The sequence below is a fragment of the Ambystoma mexicanum genome, chromosome 5q (assembly GCF_040938575.1).
Source record: "Ambystoma mexicanum isolate Mex_15411 chromosome 5q, UKY_AmexF1_1, whole genome shotgun sequence".
Taxonomy (NCBI): Eukaryota; Metazoa; Chordata; class Amphibia; order Caudata; family Ambystomatidae; genus Ambystoma; species Ambystoma mexicanum.
In genome coordinates, this window is record NC_090933.1 from 592,941,295 (window position 1) to 592,962,965 (window position 21,671).

The window sequence follows — 21,671 nt, forward strand, 5'->3', positions numbered from 1 at the left end:
CACTATTCACACTGCAGTAACAACTACCCCTCACTGCAATCAATTTGCCTTTATTTCACTGCATTCGATTTACGCTGCTCACGCTATGCTCCTGCTGATTGTTGAAACTATGCCCACACTGTTGTACTCAGAGTACACTTCTCACACTGACCGCACACAGCTCACACTGCATGGCACACTCAGTTACTCTGGGAGGATTCTAGAATCAGTTCCAAAGGCAGTTGAGAAGGCCCCAATTCCTGTCCTCCTCTTTGCGCCAAAATGTTTCTGTGCAGACCACTACTTTCGCATGGCATATGTGAGGGGTTAGAGTGAGGAGACAGACAATGTTGGTTGTGTCACAATTAGTTTTAATTAAATCTTAACGGGGTTTGGAAAAATGGCTCCTTAGCCCTAAAAAAAGAAATTCTGACCCTCACACTGTAAATGCTACAAAATCGACTATAAGGGAAAAAGTATCTTTTAGCTGCTCTTATGCAGCCTTCCTCAATTCTCGTGTACAAAGTTCCAAGATGAATGTCCACCAACTCAAAGTAATCTTTGCTTACTTGTTGGCTTTGGTCCTGGTAGAGGAAGTGGCTTTCTTCCCCTAAACAGAGTCCGGTAATGCTAGGGGGGGGTGACAATCCACGTCCCCTTGTCTTTCCTATTACAAAGTTAGTAGCAAGAAACTACTTATACAATATTCCTTTTATTAACTTTTCCCTGTGGTGCCGTTTTCCCAGAATTACAGGGACGAGGAAGAGTAGGAGTATCACTGCCACAGTTTATTTCTTAGTGGTATTTTCCACCCCTTTTGTCCTTTCTCTTAGTCCCTTCTTACCCCCTTGTTAATGCTCTTCCCCAATTCCCAAGGTGCTCTCCCTGTGCAGGCCGTATCTTTGTTTTCTCTTTGGGCAACGCTGCCTTTCCACCTAATAACGCTTGCTCACTGCGCTGAGAGTACCTTACTTGCTGTAACTGCCACACGCATCCAGGTTATTATTATCCATCGGTTCCCAGCAGATTTCCCAGGATGAACCTTCTCGCTTTCTGCAGCGTTGCCGACACCAGCCAAGGAAGCGCTCATCCTCCTCTGGGCTCCTATGGTGATGACGCAGCAAAGGAAGAGCATCTAGGTTACATTAGGGGGTGAAGGCTCCCCTTTTTCCAGTGCTTTGCGTCGTTGACCAGGCTGTCCCGGTTCATGGGCAAACGCAGCCTCGGTCTGAATATCGTCCAGTCGGGAGCCGGCGGGACTTCCACATGCCCTGTGTATAAACGCTGTCCTCCTGATGTTGTGGATAGCTTCCACACTGAAAAGACAGCGGTTTGCTCAGAAATTCCTCTGGGTGCCTTTTCCTTACCGTTTTTCCGTGTTTCAAATTGGAATCTTGCACTTGCTCCAAACTGCTTCTTCATTGTCTAGTCTCCAAAACTACTGTCACTACCTTTTTCACCTGCTCCATTTACAACTCCAGCAACTAACACCATTTAGGAGTCCTTCTCTTTTATTGCTGGCCTGATTATCAGCCATGGAAAAGGGACCAAAATGTTGTTTCAACTTTATTGCTCTTTGTTCATCTGCATGGGGCTTCCTCGTCTCAGTACTTGTATTCTTTGTTAATGGACTCAGTTTGCAAAAATACATGTCGCCATAGGCTATTTCAGAACTAGACTTGGGGGTTGTTGAGGGAAACCTCATGAATTTCCTTGGTTTGGGTATCGGAGTAGAGTTTCTTCTGTGACTCTTCACACTTGCCTCAAACAGTTGCTCGCCAATCTTCTCTTACATGCTTCAGAAAATCAGTGTTCAAGCAAATGGATCAGAATGCAGAGAAGAGGCCTGAATAACCTGTCCACTACGACAATGATCATCCGCAAAGGGAGAGAAAATGAATCAAGATTCCACAAGCCTCCAGACCCGCTATAAACGGGGAGGCCGAGAACCTGCTTCCCAATGCAGCAAAGTCCCTACGGAACTGGGTCCTGGAACATGAACATAGGCCTTCCCGTACCACCAGATTCAATACCCTGCAAGTCCACACTGAGAAGTTATGTGGTGCATTGCCCCCTACTGAGGACTTCTCGTTACACATACAAACCCCAGGTGGAGGGGAAAGAACCAGATTGGTAAGGTGAGAGTTAGCCAATCCTGGCAGTGAAAGAGGGATACAAGCAGGGAACAGGAAGCAGGTAGGGTTTCTTTTATTTACATTTTTTGGTTTGGTTGGAGGTAAAGGACATCCAAAAGACCAGCAGGAGGAAGGAAGGAGCAGTAGAGTGGATTTATGGTGCAGGTGAGGTTTTGATCAATTCAGTGAAAGTAGTTCTGCAATGTGAGTGTGCGTGGCTGTGTAGTAAGTGAATCAACAAGGTAGTGTAAGGAATGATTGTGAAACAATTGTTACTGAGCAAAAGGAGGGTGCATGAGCAGTGGTTTGGAGGGAGGAGCAGTGAGTTGGAGGGGAGGGGGCAGCAGTGTGGAGGTGGGAGTAGAACAGTGAAAGAGAAAGTTAATAATAGTAGCAGAAGGAGAACTAACTGGGGATTAAGGATGCCTGGGTGAGGGAGGAAGGTTATAAGACGAGAAAGCGAGAGACTGCTCCAGGCCCCCAAAGAGAACAATAAAAACACTTGAACCATCTCTAAGACTTAAAGATCCTAAGGCTAAGGTAGGCCTACACTAAGGGAACACGGACGAGACATCCAAAGCCAAGAGATTCATGGGTAATTGCACGTACCGAGCCCTGGGACAGAGAAATCGGTGAAATTGGAGTAGAGTTGAAAGTTTGCCATCGGTTAAAATCCCCACTATAGACACTGGGTGGCACGCTTAAAAAAAACATTTTTTAAATAAAATACTCTAGTCACTCTACCCTCAACTGTATATTATGAGCCTGGTCAATTTGTACAGCACAGCCCTGGCCACTAGATAATGTTTGCTTTCAGAATTGTGCAGCATGGGTAATGTTAACTCATGATGATGTGCTTTTGACTAATTGTGCTTTAAAATTTAAATGCGTGTCTGTGTGTGTGTGTATTGAATAGAACTTCCCCACCCTCAAGTTACAAGTCTTCTGCAAATCACAATGAACTCTGCTTCGGTGGACAAGCCTTGTGGAAAAAAAAGCAAATCCACAGTTCATTCGACAAACGAAGCATGCTCTAGACACCATACACATTTTGAAGGTTCAAGACAGTGCACTTCCATTGCTTAAGGCTTGTGCAAGCCCATAGGACAATAGGACAATGCTCAAAAGGCCAGCCCAAGTGGATAGCATAGTTGATAAGGTAGAAAACAGTACATCTGTTCATTTGACCAATGATTTTGTCCCAATGTGCATTCAAAAGCACAGCCTGCTACATATTGCAGTGTACATGTTCCCCCAAGTACTTCTCAAAACATTTGTGGCAAAAAAGCAGCAAATATCCGACATGATTGTGGGACACTATCATTTTGGTGCCTGGACATATTAGTTTCACCATTCTGACACTGGACATTTTCCATACTGCGAGAAACCTGAAGGTATCCTCTTACCTACTCCCCTTGGATACTCTTTTCATCTGGCCAGGGAAAGGCCTTTGCTTTTGGATCTTGACACTGGGGGGCGGAGAAGCAAGAGTTGGATCTCCTGGGTTGAGGGTCCTTGGGGAATATTATTATTATGATTATGAATTTCTTATATAGGGCATCAAGGTCTCAGTGCGATTGGGGGAAGAATAGCCACAGGCGAGACATGATCACCCCTTTTCCCTTCTGAACAATAGGCTATTATCACTCATTTCCCCACATTTTCCATTCTTTAAAACGCAACAGTACTGGGACGATGAAGAGGCAACTAAGAGTGATGAACACTGGTAGGGAATTTCACCACTCTAGTACTGCGACGAGGAAGAGGACTCCAGAGTATTGTGAAGATTAGGCATGTCCCGTTAACTATGGTCAGACAATTGAATTAAATGACCCACACCTGAGGGCACTTAACAATCCTCATGATTATAAAAGGGCAAGCAGCAGTTCAACAAGAACGAGAGCAGTAGAAACCAGAGACTGAGAAACCTGCTGGTGGGAAGCAGGAGCTGTGACGAGCTCTGTGAAGGGTACCGGTGTGCAACTGGAATGCCGTGACACTCGACGAAGCAGAACGGCGAGAAGGAGCAGGTGGCAAGATGGCAGGCCAGAGCAGAAGGGGCCATGAGAGGAGCGGAAGCGAAGCACCTGCTTCAAAAGATCGGGCCACTCACCTGCCCAGAGAAAGCTATTCCTCCCGCAGAGAGAAGGCTGGAAAGTATGCGCAAAGCTGTGGACCAAGTCGGGAGAGGCAGCTGGGTTTCTCGAGTGAACAAGCAGCAGAAGTCATATTAAGAGGAGGGTCGTTTACCGATACAGGCATGCTGAAAAAACTGGTGAGCCTGCCAGACACCAGTGGGGAAACGGGTGGTCCAGAAGGCGCAGAGCTCTACGTTAAGAGCCTAATACATGAAGAGAACTTGCAGAAAGACTGTTGATGTGCCTTGAGAGACCCGAAATCGAATGAAGCAAAAGTGCTAGAGGGAACCTTGAGTTGATGTGTTTGAGCTCCAAAAGCTTTATTTTGAAGCCAAACAAACTGAAAGCATTATGGAATACCATACAGAATTGAAGCAATATGAAATTTTGATTGAATAAGCACTACTGAATGCCACACAGAGATCAAGCAAACAAAGAGAATTTTTTGAACAGCAGCAACGTGGTGCAGATAGCAAATACCACAAAGCAAGCAGAATGAAATACAAGTATTGGCAAAGCAAATAGATTCACATGAAGGGTGTGAAAAGGGAGACTAATTTGAACAGCATAACCAAGTGACGGGTGAACAAGCTTCTGGTACAAAAAGTACTTTCTTACTGTTAAGAGAAAGCAGCGGGCAATTGTTGCAAAAGCTGATGAAAAGGGGTATCGGTTGCGTGACCAGTGATGGGTGTACCGTGTGGTCTTTCAACTGCGCCTAGATGGAGGGAACCCCTACATGTGAGCGATATTAAAGCACAACAGCCTAGAAAGGTGTCACTGCGCCTAGACAGAGGGCCCGGCATGGAAAGCAAATGAAAGAAGAAATCAAGAATGTAAATATTGTATTGGTGTACCAGAGAAACTACCCTTGGTAGGAGGGCTGGTGAGGATCCCAATCCTTTGAGAATTGTTTTGTTTGAGCTTTGAACTTTCTTTCTTGAACTTGTGGAAGGGAACTCCAAGACTTTGTGGAACTGTCTTGAACTTGGGGAAGGGAACCTGGAGAGATGTGTGGAACTGTTGTGAACCTGAAAAGGGGAGCTGAAAGTAAGCCAAGAGCTAGATGAAGCTTAGAACATGGTTTGGAACAATATTTATTTTCTTGCTGACATCCCTACACATGGTTTACCTTTAGTCATGAGGGCAAGTATAGGTTTTGAACACAGACAGACTTTTAAGTTGAACTCTTTGACTCAGGACTGTTCTTAGTTTCTTTAGGTAGGGAAATCCCACCTTCGCTTATGGCAAGTTAGACCTTCATCCTTCCTGACATATAAGTTAAATAAAGATAATTTGTTTAATTCGGAATCTTGTGTCTGTGTCTTGCTTCATGATGCCTTTTGCCTGAAAATGTCATCTAAAAAAAGCTGAATGCGTATTTAATGCGCATTCGGCATGAGAACAAAAACCGAAGCACATAATGTTGCTTCTATGACATTGAAAGTGGGGGGACGATTAAGTAAAAAACCAAAAGAAGAAAAGGACCCTGCAGCGCCAGCTCTGATGCACATTAGTGGGAGGGAGCTGACGCTGCGGGGTTAGAGAAGAGTCGGCGACACACACACAGAAGTGTTCCTCTGAAAAGGTAAGTAAGGGGAGTAGAGGTACAGGGATACAGGAGAAAGTGATCTATGTGTTCACTGCGTAGCGTGATTTTCAAATTCAACATTTTGAGAATCACAAATTTCGTGCCGCTCATTAATCACGTAGATCCAATGCCGTCACAATACGCAAAAATAATCATCAGTGATATGATTGCTTTATCTAGTGTATACACACACACACTCTCACACACACACACACACTCACTCACACACACACTTGCACTTGTAAGGGAGGCATGGTATCACAAGTATGACACTCACACAAAAGTTACAAGTTTGAAAACCTTTATTAGATTCTTTGGGTTTGGAAAAACTCTTACGTTGCCCTATAGCTATGATGGGAGTAGTCTCTATCATCAAATATTAAAGAAAACACAGTCCTAGTAAGTCTATGTCAAATCAAAATAGCCCATACTAACAAAACCTAATGCCTGCCCTATCTCTTGTACAAAAAGTATGTACAGGGAAATGTGTATGCAAAGGAAAGTCAGTGTTATAACATAAAGTATCAAGTTGGCTGAGTCAGTTCACCTCCCCACGTTGGACAGCACAGAGTAAGGCGGCCCCTGTAAACAGGATGACACACTCTGGCTCAGGTTATGAAAAAAGGCAGTTCAAAACGTGTCGTGGCCCTCTTGGCCTTCCATTTTAGTCACTTATTCCAGCTTTCCCAAAGTTTCTTTAACATTTCAACAAATGTTCACGTAGGTCTCCCTCAGCCGGACTCGGACTTCTTAAGGCATCAATAGTTCAGGTAGGTCTCCCTCAGCCGGGCTCAGACTTTGTAATCGCAACACTTGCAGGTGTTCCCTGGAACTCCCTACCTTTTTCTATCCGTTCCTCCCCTACCTATTCTTCCCTCCGCTCCTCATTGAAATCACTCCTTCATTCCCCTTCCTGATACCCTTCCCGCTCTGACCCTTCTCTCCCTCCTTCTAATACCCTTCTCTCTCTTCTTTCTTTCCTCTTCTCTTCTAAAATCTCCCTTCTTCCTACTACTCATTTTACTCACTACTCTCTCTCCCTCTTCCTTTCTTCCCCACCCCCTCCTCTCCTCTTCTTTCTCAAATGCAAATTGTTCTACATGCTGATTTTCTGATTTGACTCATGTCTACTGTTATTGCTTCTACTGTTCCATGTTTAAAGTATTTTTGTTGTTAACTGTAAAGTGCCTTGGATTAAGGCGCTATATCAAACAATAAATACAAATACAAATTCACATTATTTAAGGGTCATGTTTCAGAACTCCCTCAGTCAGGCTTGGACCGTTCACTGATGTCGAAGACTTTCGAATGTGCGAGGCTTTTACCATAGACCTTTGCAGAATCACTTTGACTTTCAATTCTGCTCTCTTGATGTCATTTGCCCCAATGTCTCTTGGTTCTAGCATTTCCATACCACAATCGGAAAAGTTCAAAGAAATCTTCCTCTTCAAGCAATCACTTTTTACCTTCTCCTTTCGTCTTGGTTAATCTTGGTCATTGCACATTTCACAGTTCGTTTGATGTCCTGTTACAAAGCAATGAAGCAAAAATTTTCGCAGAGACTTTGAATATGGGCTATTTCCTTTTTGGCCAACCACTCCGCTACTCTGCATCACTAGCTTTACAGTTAACTGTAACTTAAAAGTTCATTACTGGTTTGCTTTCTTTTGCATCTCATCAGCATGCACGCAACCTTCAAATTGTGTGTTGCGGCTTCAATCTTTCCTTGACACAAGCTGGCCTTTCATGTCTTTCTCTAACTCACCGGTTGTGTGCATTCCTTTCTTGTGTCTTTGCAGCTTTGATTCACGGGTCAAAGTTGATAGCACAGGCTTGGCCTCGCCTCCCCAACTCTGTTGTTCACTCAGGAGGGTTGCTGGCATCCTTGAAACACAATGCAGTCTTCTTCTTGTCTGGGATTTTGCCTTCTCCGCATCTCCTTCACAGTTTCCAGGAGGCAACGACCTCCGGCAGGGAACTTCAGGGTTGCCCTACCCTTCACTCTGGTCCCCTGATTGGTCGTCCTGATCCAGAGGGTTTTCCTTCGCCCCGAGAGATCTGCTCCTTCCCATGCTTCATTCACCTTGCTCAGGATGTCTCTCTATGTTCCACCTTTTATCCGTGTGGGGGGGGGCTAATGGGTGTCAGATGTATGTGATTGAGGTCAAGTGCCTGACTTCGCCTGACCCGATTACTGGGGCATGTCTAATGAGACATGTAAGTGTTAGCCTCTTTAATCTGTCACCCTCTTGCTCTGCACAGTGTTTGTATAGAAAGGGAGGGGAAGTTGGAGAATCCTATAAAATAGAATGGGGTATGGGCACGTGAAAGGGGGGGGGATACCGCGTCTCGCCATCGGTTTCCTCACCCCCAGGGTCTGGATCCAAAGGTGATGCCCATTCCCTGGCAACCTGAGAGAGGGATCTCCATGGACTCGCAAGTGAGACACCCTTTGGTTTCTCACACCCTTCTACTCACTTGTTCACGCATTCATCCACCAATCCAGTCAACACACTCACATACCCATCCATTCAATCCACCTGCCCAAACATCCACAGCTTTAACCCATCCATCCAATTACAACCACCACTATATCTAACCTTTTCACTCGTTAGCTCACTAATTGCAACTTTTAGCATATTTGTAACATTCAAGGGTATGTGATTTTGATTCTAGTTTGGGATTTTTCTGTGGATGAACCAAGTATGTTTTCTTTCTTCTCAGAGGGCTGGTTCTCAGTGACACCAGAGAAAATAGCTGAGCACATTGCCAGCAGAGTGGCTCAGTCCGTGGCTTGTGAACTCATCGTTGATGCTTTCTGTGGGGTTGGCGGAAATGCCATTCAGTTTGCACTAGCAGGAAAAAGAGGTAATGTTTCTGAGTCTCAATTCTCTTCCTATGCCACATTGTTTGTTAGATGGGTTCTGTGGTCCGTTAGGAGCTCGAGGTGACCAAATTGGATGGTAAAGGCATTCTCTCTTTTTGCAATAGTGCTGTTTTTCATAACGTGTTTGAAGTTTTCCCTCTGTGTGGTAAATGTGTTTAGTAATGCTGCTGACATAATGTTGCAATATTGTCTGGGACCTGAACCTGTCAAGGGGAAATGGGGATCCCTTTCCATGTGGCGGAAGCCCCATCCAGGATTTGCCTGGGCCAGCTCTGCACCAGGGCTACCCAGTCTGTCCATGATACATGTGCGTGGTTGAAATTATAAAGTACCACTTGCGTTTGCTCTGTACCTTTTGTGCTACATGCTGGCGAGTGTTTTCTCTCTTGTCCCTCAGGACCACTGAAGATTCCTTGGGAGCGGAGACACGATCGTTTTACTCACTATCAAGTGATGCAGCGGCGACCAGAAAACCAGTGGAATGTTGTGCAGTACAGACCAGCAATCCCGACATTGCTTCTTTAAAGAATATGAACTCTGAAATTGACTTTGTAGTAGGCTGCCATTGCAGATTGCCTGCACACACGTTCTCGAAAAGGTGGTGGGTCTTCAGTGCTGCCTTTTCGTTTCTCCTCTTTCTAACTTGGCACCTGGGAAAAGCAAGGCAGAGATTCTCCCGGGGAACCAGCAGATGTGCAGGACAAATAGAAGGAGGGAGGGGGTGTATAGAAAGTGGGCAAGAAGGACAAGGGTTGTATGGGTGAGGTCAAAGGAGGAGAAAGCGGACCGAGAAACCAGGTGGAAGAATGACGTTGGAGCAGAGCGTGTAGGAGAGAACGTGTGCAAGCTGAGTTATTGGTTAGTGAGAGAACGTGTGCAAGCTGAGTTATTGGTTAGTGAGAGAAAGTGGTAGTTGGGTGTGTAAGTGTATGTATGGTGAGTGAAAAGAGTGATGTTAAGTGCAAGACTAGGGGGAGCAAGTTAGTGAATGAGATAGTGAAAGGACAGTGACTGAAGGAGGGTTGGGGTGTAGTATAAAAGAAGAGTAGAGAGTAGTGTAGGAGGACGGTGGGGGAGAGAGAGTAGTGGAGAGCAATTGTAATACAGACTAGTGGGAGGAGAGTGTAGAGCAGTAGAGAGTGGTGTAGAGAGAGAGAAAGGGATGGAGGACTATTGGAGGGACAGAGAGGAAAAGGGAGATAGAGAAGGAGGAGAGTGGGGGAAGAGAAGGGATGAGAGTAGGAGTAATGGAAAGAAAGCAAAGAGCATTGCGGCGATGAGTAGCCGAGTTTGAGAGGTGAAGACTGAGTGAGAGCAGGATTATTGGAAGGTACCACCTCTTAAGATAATTCCTTTTGTGGGGCACTAGGTTAGTATACACCTAGAAGCTTCCAGAGCAGGCAAGAGAGATAAGGTTGTATTGGGATGGAGGGTCATTTCTCACTTACCCCCATGCAGCCATCTCTGAATAAAGACACCCACTGAGCAAGAAAGAGTTAAGTCACTTGGCGGATTGTAGTATCAGAGGCGGTGAGACTTGCTACGGGTGGAGGTGCGGCTTGATACGCGCACTGTGACGTCTCTCAATGAGCGCATAGGGTCCTTTACTCTAACGGCCGGCTTAACGGGAATTCATGAACCGCGGACTGCTGCAGTGTTTTGGACGGGGAAAGGCGGCTGCTGACAGGCCACAAGCTGTGTGGGTCTTAATTTGACGATCTTGGGGACACATTTACTGGGTGCGTAGTGTGCCTGCAGCACTGCATTGACTATTGAGACAGAGGTGAGTCTGCAGGGGGGCAGTGGTTTTACGGCGACCCACGGCCCATGAGCAAAGCTACAAACAAAGCAGTGGGTAATGCTGCATGCATTGGTTTGCTGTTGGGTCCTCACGGGGTGAGTGCCTGGAAAGTGTTCAGTGATATTGACTAGGTCCTGATATTTAAGCTTTGGACTGGTCACTGTTTCAATTGGCAGGGGACCAGTGGCTGTGGTCCACGGCCCACTTACTATTTTATTTTTGTATTCCTGCCTGGTAAATTGATATTGGGAAGTGAACCTCAAGAGTGAGGTACTAGTACACAAGCCTGCCGAGTTGTTGGGGAGACTGTGGGACAGTGTCCTTTGATCCCCTTGACACTGCCTTATTTCATGCTTATTTGCAGTTTGAGGAAGATCCATCTAATAATTATCTTGCCCCGAGCATCTATATCCACAAACAGTTAAAGCAAATTTGATACATCTGGTTGAGATTATAACTATACTATAGTTGCACCCATTAAAGGGAACTTGTGGAGACAATCCGAGCACCATTTCCTCAGGAGTAAGATATAATTTACGTAGAATGAAAGAGAAAGTGCAACCTGTGGGAGCAGGCAACAAGCGGAGCAAAGGTAAAACTAAAAAAACGGTCTCTACAACGGATGGCGCTATTATCTCATATTTTCAGCCTAATCCAACTGTTGATGAAAATCTGACACCACTGCAATCCGTGATACCAAATACCGACTCTGATAATAACTCGCAGAACAAGACCAATGATGGAGATATTGACAATAATTCTCTTCTTGAGATGAGTCTTTCAATTCAAAGACAATTGACTCCTGCGGTACCAAGGGCTGTGGAAGGCCAAGTATCGAATCCCCTGTCTCCTGACTTGATGCAACCTCAGAATGAAGTAGCAAGACTTTCTGCTTCACCTAATTTGGAGGCATTTGCGGACCAGAACTCAAAGGATCCAACTAGTGACTCCTTTACTACACCGGTAGTATTAAAAGAGTTACAAGCATCAGTAGCATCATTGCAATTTGCACTGAAGATTTTATCAAAAATATGTGGGCACATTCTTGAGAATACCATCAATATGGCTCACGTAAGTAATGCGGATTGCAATTTGACGGATGAGGCTGAGAATAATCTGTCCATAGCTGTGGGTTTGGTAGCGGCAGAGGCTAAGTAGAATGCTATCCAAGAAATTAATGTGTCCAGGCAATCGGAGATATTCTTCTCCCGCAAACAGCAGAGATTGGCAAGAAGGGCTAGCATGTGGAAGCGACAGGGTGCTCAAGCATTGCAGCCATCTGTGACTATTGAGCCTGGTTAGAAGAAGAAAAAAGTGGCGCAAGCAAGGAAGCGAAAGCTTGCTAAGGAGGACTGCTTGACTAGTTGGTTGATTACGGATAAGGTCAAGGAAGCTGCAGTGGAGGAAAGAAATTCAACTGGACTTTCAGTATCCTACATGGAAGAGGAACTGGCTAAGACCTCCTATACTCCATGTAGTAGAAATCAGTCCTTACACACAATAGAAAAGGTCAATCTAACTATAAGGGAGGCGGCCCCAGGAGGGGCAGGCAGTAATAAGAACACATGCATCATAAAGAACGTCTACCAAAAAGGTGAATCCGACTGGCTTACAAGGACTGAATTTCTTACCAGATTGTACTCAATCCTGTAACTGCGAGTGTTAAGATCAGAGGATTTTGAATTTATAGAACCGCTCAGTTGTGTGAATACCAATGTTTCCACCATCCATTGTAAATTTCAATCTACTATACAATTGAATAGGAAGGGAGAGTAGTGTTCTGGCTATCTTGCTTGAGTGGTTCCAAGAATAAATCTAACACACTGGTTATTGCGATACAGTTTTCGCTTTTATTTGTGCAAGTGATGGGTTGTTCTACATTCAGTTGGTATGCATCTAGTACATCTGGGGCAATTATGTCCCCTGGTTGTCAGCCGAAACATGTTTCGACCCGTGGGTCTTTATCAAGGTTATTGTGTGCAATCTGTTGCCCCCTGTGGGGTCCTGGTGTGTATTGGTGGGTTGCTGTCCTGTAGAGACAGTGGCTCCTGTTGGGCCCTGAATGCTGGTCCGTATGTCTGGTCCGTAGTGGCTCCAAGATAGCCAGGAGAACACTCTCCCTTCCTACTCAACAATTGGGGTGTTGGCTAAACCCCTACAGCTCCTGTGATCTTGCGACATATGAATCCTATCAGTACGCAAAAGGAACAATAGAGCTCAGCACAGGTTGCTTCCAAACCTAGAGCCAACCACGTTTCTACTATACAATTGATGAGAACACGGAGACAATTCTGCCGAGGTGGATGTTCAACTTGATGCATATCCAGAAAAGGAAGACTACATGTGCCCAAGGAAGATGATTGTGGAACCTAAGATTAAGCCTATAGCACCTGTGATACCCAAAGAGAAATCCCCTCAGAGGTCCTTAAGAATGTCTTGAAGTGGCTGGTGGAGGCCCTCCCAGCGGCCTGTAATAATGAATAAAACTTTTCAATTATGTCTTGGAACTGTAGGGGTTTTAACCATCTTTTCTCCCCAGCAGGCTCATTGTCTACAGTTACTAAGCATCCATACTTCTGTTTGCAGGAAACGTGGTTGACCTCTAAAGTGGTATTGAATGGGTTTACCTTATATCAATCCTTTGCTAATAAGGGACTTCGGGGGAGACCCTATGGAGGGCTGATGGTGGGAATTATCCATAGTGTGAAATCTTGTCAAATTGAGACTTAGTTGGACAAATTTCTTGTTGCTGTGGAATTTGAATTGCGAGTTGCTGAGCGCAAAGAAAATAACTTATTAATCTCTCTATTCCACCCAGCCCCCCACCCCCAAACACCCGGGTGCTGCTCAAAGTGAAATAATGCAAGAATCCCTCCATGAGATTATGATTAGTTGGTCCCTCAAGCAGGGAAATAACTGTATGGTCATCATGGGGGATTTCAATTGCCACATTCTGGGACGGAAATGTTCATCAAGTAACTCTTTATTAATTCCCAAGAACAACATGCGGCATAAGAGAATGGATCCTGTGGGTCTGCAATGGTTGAGTTTCTTCAAACACTGGGATATGGAAATGATAAATGGAAGATCGAAAGGGTGATAATCCTGGTAAAGAAACTTGGGGAAATGGTATATTTACGAGCACTCTGGATTATACCTTTGTCACTTCGGAACTGGCTGCATATGTCAAAGATTTCAAAATAATGGATAATATTTGGAGTGACCACGCTTTACTCTAATTGACAGTATCCCTGTATAATTCTAAGCATACTTCAAAATCACTGGGGAATATGAGGGTAAATTATGCGGCCACTCGAATTAGTTGGTCAGAGAAAAATATTGCGAAAGCTGCCCGGGCCATAGCGGAGTTGTATCATCCGGATACAAACACCCTTCAGGAAATGACTATTGAGAACATTGAAAATTGGATATCCGCATTTTCTATTAAACACGCTACGGCCAATGTGGGGATAGCCTGGGCTGACCAAACGAAGACTGAACAGTTTGATATGGAAATTAGGGATGCTAAAAGAGAGTTGAGAATCACAATTCGAAAAGCAAAGAATATATGCCCAACCTTAGTCTCCTTTCATAATAGGAGTAGGTCACTCAAGAAGAAATGCAGAGCGTGGATTAAGCAAAAAAGATACTTAAGTAAACTTAAGCAATGGCAGGTCACAGTGCGAGTATTATGTACTAAGAACACCCGCAATATATGGGCAATCCTGGTGGATGCTAGGGGAAGCAGACTAACCCCAATGATAAATCCGATTGGAGCTCAAATATGGGAAAGATTCCTGCAGAAGCGGAATATCCCTGAAGGAGAGAATGGCAGCTGTCCATTGATGCCTGATCCCCCTGCTCCCCCTTTTCCGATTACGGTGGACCAACTTAGTCACAAAATAAAAGAATTAAAATCATCTCGTGCACCCGGGCCGAATGGACTGGCTAATGTTACACTGAAAAACAACCCGTTGTTTTGGGCAGAACTCCTTAAGATTTTGTTTGATAAAGTCCTCTGTGAAGGAAGAATCCCAAATTCATGGTAGAAGGCCATATTTATCCCTATACACAAGAAGGGGGACAGGCTTGACCCGGCAAACTATAGCTTACTATCAATGCTGGATTGTATCTGTAACATTTTTGCCAGCTTTTTACTAAATGAACTACAGAGATGGATAGATATGAGTGGGCTCCTTAATCGCTTCCAGAGTGGTTTCAGGCGGGGTTACTCTAACACTTATAACCTGGTCATTCTGGATACCTTGCGTACACATGCAAGGAAAAAGGGGAACCCCCCCTGTTTATGCCTTATTTGTTGATTTTAAAGCAGCATTTGACCATGTACGCAGAGAATTGCTTTGGGCTAAATTAGATAAACTTGGTTGCCCGCTAGGTCTTCTTTACTATCTTAGACTGCTACACGAAAACAACACGGTTTGCCTGAAGCTCGATTCACAAGGCAATGTGACTGCCCAAGTGGTACAGAATTGTGGGGTCAAGCAGGGTTGTGTCACAGCACCCACTCGATACAATCTTTTTGTTTATGATCTCCCCGAGGCAATATTAGTGGTGTATAACTGTCCTCCTCGAATAGGCGCCGAAAGATGCCCAGTACTTGCATACGCTGACGATCTGGTCATTCTAGACCACACATTTAGTGGCCTACGACGATCAGCTGAAGCCCTATGGTTATATATAAAGAGGAACGATCTTATTATCAACTTGGAAAAAACCCAAGTAATGGTTTTTCAGCAGTAAATAAATTGCCCGTGTACGCCTTGAAGTGCAAGAATTAGTTATACTGTATACTCCCCATTATAGATATCTGGGTATTGAGTTTGAGACCACTGATGACTATTCTTTATGCATCCAGACGAAGAAAATTAGAGCTGCCCAAATTACGGCACTGGTTTATCGCTTTAACTTTTAGCCCATGGGTGGCACGATTATTGTTCCAACAGAGGTTTACCAACATGATGATATATGGTCTTGAAGCTCTTCAAAAGATTGATCTTAAGTGGCTACAGGTAGTGGACGGTAAATTTGGGGAAAAAATGTTGGGCCTCCCCTCTTGTATCCCAATGGCTATCATCCGAGCTGGGGCTGCAATCTTTGAAATCAATGGTCCTTAAGAGAAGGGCAGAGCTTTTTTTTAAGTTGTATAGTACTTCTTCAAACCAACTCCTAGTTTCCTTGTGGCAAGAACTATGTAAGGAACCGAAGAAGTCAGCCTTATAAACCAATATTGAAATTTTATTCAACACTTTGAGTTGGAGTAAGCGATATTGTGAGTTCTAACCTACAGTTAAATCAGCTTTGTCAAGGAAAATAGATCTGGGTGACTGGATAGAAAACTATGCTCACCTGGAACAATTAAAAAAATATCATTTTGTGAAATACATGTTGTATACATAGAAAAAACCCCAACAATACTTAAATCTGTGCTAGACTCGGGCGATGTATCCTATTGGTTAGGATAAATCATCTCCCAGTGAGGGAAAACACTGGAATTGTAAACTAACTAATATGTTCTGAGCGCTGGTGTAGATTATGCGAGAACAAAGACTTTATCGAGTCTAGGAAACATGTATTGACTTGTTGTTCGAAGATGACTAACCTCTATAAAAAATGTTACGGGAAGTATGTGCCCAATATAGATCACATAAAGGATGAAATATTCTGGTGGCATAGTTTGAACTCTACTCACTTGAAGTACTTAATAGCAATGTATAATGTCTGGCTAGTGATTGAGAGGCTATTGGATATTTCAATTTGACATGACTGAATTATTTTTTTGATGATATTCAAATTGGAATACAATAAGGGATGGAGGGAATTGAATGTGTAATGGGCACCAGGTGTGTTTCACAATCTAATGAATTGTATTTTATTTCATTTCATTTTAGTATGTATCATATGTTTTATATAATTTGATTTGATTATCAGGTTGCATGATTATGTAAAATATCCTTGTGTTTTATTTTTTAGTATTTTGTATAGAGATATTATGTAATTATGTGAAAGGTTTATTTATAAACTGTGACACATTAATAATAATTTTTTCTTTTTTTTTAAACATTACTTACCTTCCCCACGGCCAGCTGGGAGCTCTGTTTAATCAGCTGTAACATAGGCTGACCAAAGAAATTCTCAACATTCTCTTACAACCAACATATATTTATGGACAAAAATAAAATTCACACATCAATTGTGTTCTAATATGAATTTTACAATATAATTGGTCAGGTTTCTATGAGCAAAGAGCATTAACTTTTTTCATTGGACATAAATGCTTCCTGAAATATGTCATTATTTCTTCTTGCAATGACCTCATCCTATGCTGCTCAGCACAAAACATGTTTTTCCCCTTCTCAATGAATTACTGGGCATGCTTTGCAACATTAAAAACTGGATAAAAGCAGTTCAGAGATAACATGAGCCTGTGTCAGCCTGCCAAGGACATGAAATTTGCAGTTGTGTCCCTTTTGGTTCCGTTTATCTTTTATCTGTTCCTTACTTACTGCCAACTTTTAGTCTAAAACTCCCTTCCTGCCATAGTACAGAGAAAAGTGTATTTTCCTACCATTTAGTACTGCTAAATCACTGCACCTGGAATTTGCCCAGGCCTCCCCCGGTTCCCAATAATCTTGGCTTGAGTTGCTATTTGTCTGAGCTCTACACAGCCCTATATTTCTGTGTTTTCATCCATTTGAATTTTCATGAAGCTTAAGGCCTGCATTCATTTGTAATGCATGCTATGATGTCCATGTGGGGAAATATGGCTACCTTTTGCTATAGCATTTCTATGTCAGGGAGTTATTGTCTTTGTTGTTCATGTTGTACGCATTTCTTTGTTTGTGTTTTCCTAAATTAATGTGTGCAGTGTCACATATTCTTGTCATCGTCAATTTAGATTGTGCCTATTTCCTAATGTACCTTCCTGAAATTAGGGCAGTATGGCTTGCTCCATGAATAATTCTTCTTACTTGTATAATGTGGACAAAGGAGCAGGGAACTAGCCCTGAATGACTTAATCACCTGTCCATCACCAGAGGAGGGGGTGGGGGAGTCAGTTTCTGTCTACTCCTCTTCAAGGTGGTTACCTTTCGGCTCCCACCACTAACCAGTCAGCTCTTAGACAGTAAGGGTTACCAAACTCTAGTGACCATCCTGGGGATTAGGGAAGTCTGGGCTAGGTGGAGGGAAACCTAGGAAAGAGGAGACGGACAGCACTTAGTGGAATTTTATTAAACATTTAATGAACACCCATCCACCAACTTTTAGAGTTGGTGAGTACTTGAGGATATCAGTGACAATGTTTTAATTGCACAACTGAACATGTTCTGGCTAGTCTGATAGTTTTCACTTTTACAGATGTTCATTGCATTTTACATTTATAGGCGTGAATTTGTGTTGGTCCCATAAAGAATGGACCCAGTTCAAAGAACATGCAAGCTGAAGTGTCCTGTGATGATTACAGGGCCTGAAATTAAGATTGGATGAGCAGGAGCTACAAGCAGCTCCTGGGTATTGTAAGAAACCGGAGGGAATTCTCCCAAGTAAACTTCGGGAAACCCTTTTTCAGGTGGCCAGGGGAGTGCTGGCACTGTCAGATCCCAACTCTGGCGGTGGGTGAGCAAGGGAAGATCACCTGGGTAGGGGAGCCTGGGGTTGTGCTCGCGGGAATGCCCCAGGTGACATGAAAGCGCAGAGGAAGATGAGGTCCCAGAGGCTTTCATGGGCTGTATCAACTCGACCTCCCTTCCATCCTTTAAATGTCCTTTTCGAGAATCCACCATCCCCTTCCCTTCTGTTGAATCCATTACACACACTGTTGCATTCAGAACCCATCTTTCTCAGAACCCTGTTTTTTCTGTTCCCTATGCGAATACCCAATCATTCTTCCTCCCGTCCCTCTTATTTCCCACACTCCCAACCTGCTCAGGTAAAATACTACAGTACCCACAATCCCCCTTGGTTATTTTTGCTCCGCAAACCCTACCAATCCTGTCCCTCTGATTGTCACTTTCCGAACTCCCAGTCAAAAGTGACCAACAGTTACAGTTCCCACAAACACTCCTATTCATTTCGAAAACCCTTGAAAACCCACCCTTCCGAAATCACCCAACGCCCTAGAACACAGACTATAATTCCCAAAAACACTGTTTTACCTTATGAAAGATAACCGACTTGTAGTCAAACTGTTTACCTGGTATATCCCGACACAAGTGTCGGGCAAAGTCAGGCAATTGACTTAAATCACACACACCTGACGGCCCTTCCTTTCCCCCACAGGAATAAAAGGTGGAGCAAGAGAGCACAGTACGAACCGGGCAGACCGCACAATGAGACAGCTATGCAGGCCAGCAGTTCACGAGGAAGAGAAAGGTGGCGAATATCGAGAGGCTAACAAGGAGAGACATGGCCTTGCCCTTTTTGACGCAGACCCGTGAAACCTTTGCAGAAGGAATCGTAAGACCAAGGTCAATAGCCCAAGTGTGTTGCAGTAGATGCCGATGAGACACAGTGTGTGCCTACTCTGGAGCAAGGGAAAATCCTGCTACCGTGGTACCAGCCTTGACTATAGATACAAGGAAAGCCAAGCGGTTCATCACAGCTGGTGAGTCGAAGGGAAAGCCGATAAGTACCAAACTGTGTTGAATGAAAGTCGCAAAGTGGCCATTGGAAGAAAGTTCAAAGAAATGTAAATAGGAAAAGGGAAAGCCAGCTGCAGAGGGAACCGGCACCACGTGGGTGCTAACTCGAGAGACTCTGGTCAATCCCATGTTGAATAAAAATACAGATACCAGAAGGCTGTAGGAGAGCCGCCAAGATAGGTCAAAGTGGTCATACAGGAGGTCCAGCAAAATTCCCGTTATTCGAAAGCCTTTGACCTAAGAACTGTATTGACAGCTAAGGGAAGTGAATCCTGCATGTTGAAATTGCACATGAACTATGTTTTTTGAAGATTAGCAAGAGTGAACCCGGACGAGGGATGCTAATGAAAAGGGGCGAAGTCTAAAAGACCCATGAGGAATTGTTGGTGAAGATTTGTGCTAGCAAGAAGCTTTGCATTTGGGTCCGATGCCGACCAAGGGAGGTCCAGGGGTGGAAAATCACCACCCAAAGCTCATTGAGAAAAGAACTGTTTTGGATAAAGTTGTTGGACTTTACTTAAGAGGGCTCTGCGCCCGGAAGAGGGGGACCCAGAGGTGTAATAATCACCTCAAGCTCAACCCGAAAGGAACTTTACTTTGGTGTTCTTTTTAAAACCTATCAGGCCCTCGGAACCATGAGAAGCAACCGCCGAAGGCCCTAATATTGGGAAGAATTGTTTTGGGATCTAATCCCAGTAGAGGGAGAGCCAGGGGTGAACCATAAGCACCCTAATCAATAGCCATAGTGAATCCGGTGGAGGGAGTCTGAGAATCGAGAAGGGTCATTGCCAGGAAGAGGGGGACCCAGGGGTGAGGTACTATCACCCAAATATCGTATGAAAAGTACTTGTTGGTTTGTTATTTTCTTACCCTCGAAGGCAAGAGACTTTTAAGTAAAAGAGACTGGGCCATCGAGGCTCCTGATGATAAGCTAAGAATGGAACTGTCATCTCCTGCTGGGAAAGCTCGATAGTGTACTGTGCTCCAAGATCCCGCCTTACTCTGTGCTCAAAACATGGACAAGGGAGACCCAAGCTACCGCATCCTGACATATTATTTTGTGAACACTTCTTTCTTTTCTTGAAACCTATCCCACACTCTTTTGTATTTACTCTAAGGAATTGGCAATAGCTTTGTCTTAGTATAGGCCCTTTATTTTGACACAATGTCACAAGGACTGACTTATTTTAATTTGATGGTTGACGCTTGCTCCCATCTTAGATTTTGGTTTAGTTTAGGCATTTTTCCACCCTGCATTAACAGTTTATTAAACACCCTTGAATTGTGATCACTTGTGTCTGTCTTTACTGTTGCCACCATGAGTTCCTTACAGTATCCAACAGTAACTAGTCACCAGGAGCTACCACTGAGGAACAAGGAGCTAGTGCAAAGTGTTACGCAAATCTAACTTCCACATAAAATGCAATGTATGACACCTTATGCTTTAAAGGTCATATAGATGCAACCTAATGTTTATTTATAGATTGTCCCAAATGCAGAGTTAAATTCACGTACTTGTGTTTGTTTTGCATCAGTTGGCCTGGCAAGCCAGAAGTAGCTCCTGGTAACTGCTGGTTTTAAGCTAACCAGGCTCTTCTAGTCTATAAGCAGGAGCTAAATAGCTCCCAGCTCTCCTCAATTTCGAACCCTACAATTATAGATTAAGCTGTTGGCCTCTGCCCTTTGATTCAATTCTTTTTAACATTTTAAATCGGCAGCTGAGGTATGAATCCTGCAGCCTACAGTGGTTGCTACAATGGGCCATAAAATGATTTGGAGCTCTCTACCCTCCAGCAAGGCATCATCACTGTTACAACACACCTTAATGCCCCAATTACCCAGGCTGTAAGCATTGTACATACAACGGGAGTTCTGGGAGTATATCTCTACCAGCCTATATCCCGAGTTAGAGTATCAACCAGATTCTTTAGCTCACCATCCCTTTCACTGAAGAGAAATGTCCACTACATATCAGTATTTGTCCTGCCCAAGGGCAGTCCAGCACTGAAATACCAGGCAATTCTCTTCTGAACAAGAGTACCAACAACAACTCCATACACGGGTTTCGGCCTGGTTGGGCCTGGTCAGTGAGGTGGAGCTGTGCCTCTGTAAAGAACAGTGTACAAGGGTTCCGCGTCTGGGTTACCCTAGTACCTGTAAGCATTGTACAACTGTACAACAGAATGGTGTAACCCCTAGCAATCCGGTTACTACAAGGCCAAAACGTAAGACTGTACACATCTAAACTAGAATACTGACAAACATGATATGAGACCATGTGTAAGAAGGCATGTACTGCTTGATAACTATTGTATTCAGCACAATGAGTATGTTATGGTGTATTAAGTCCCAACACCAGCTTACCAGTCATGCCCATGCAAAGATGGCATCAACATTCATGTAAAGGTGGAACTGGTGCAAGAAAGATCTGATAGTGTGGATGCCTTATACCCATTTCAGTCTGACACATTTGAGCTGCA

General features: G+C 44.0%; 1 protein-coding gene across 1 annotated transcript in view; it reads left to right on the top strand.

The window, feature by feature from the left end:
* TGS1 (trimethylguanosine synthase 1) overlaps positions 1-21,671 on the top strand; it is a 1,067,587-nt gene that overhangs the window by 664,307 nt on the left and 381,609 nt on the right. The window contains exon 10 of the mRNA XM_069621061.1: positions 8,568-8,711. Within this exon, the coding sequence (XP_069477162.1) occupies positions 8,568-8,711 (144 nt within the window). The remainder of the gene's footprint in view (positions 1-8,567; positions 8,712-21,671) is intronic.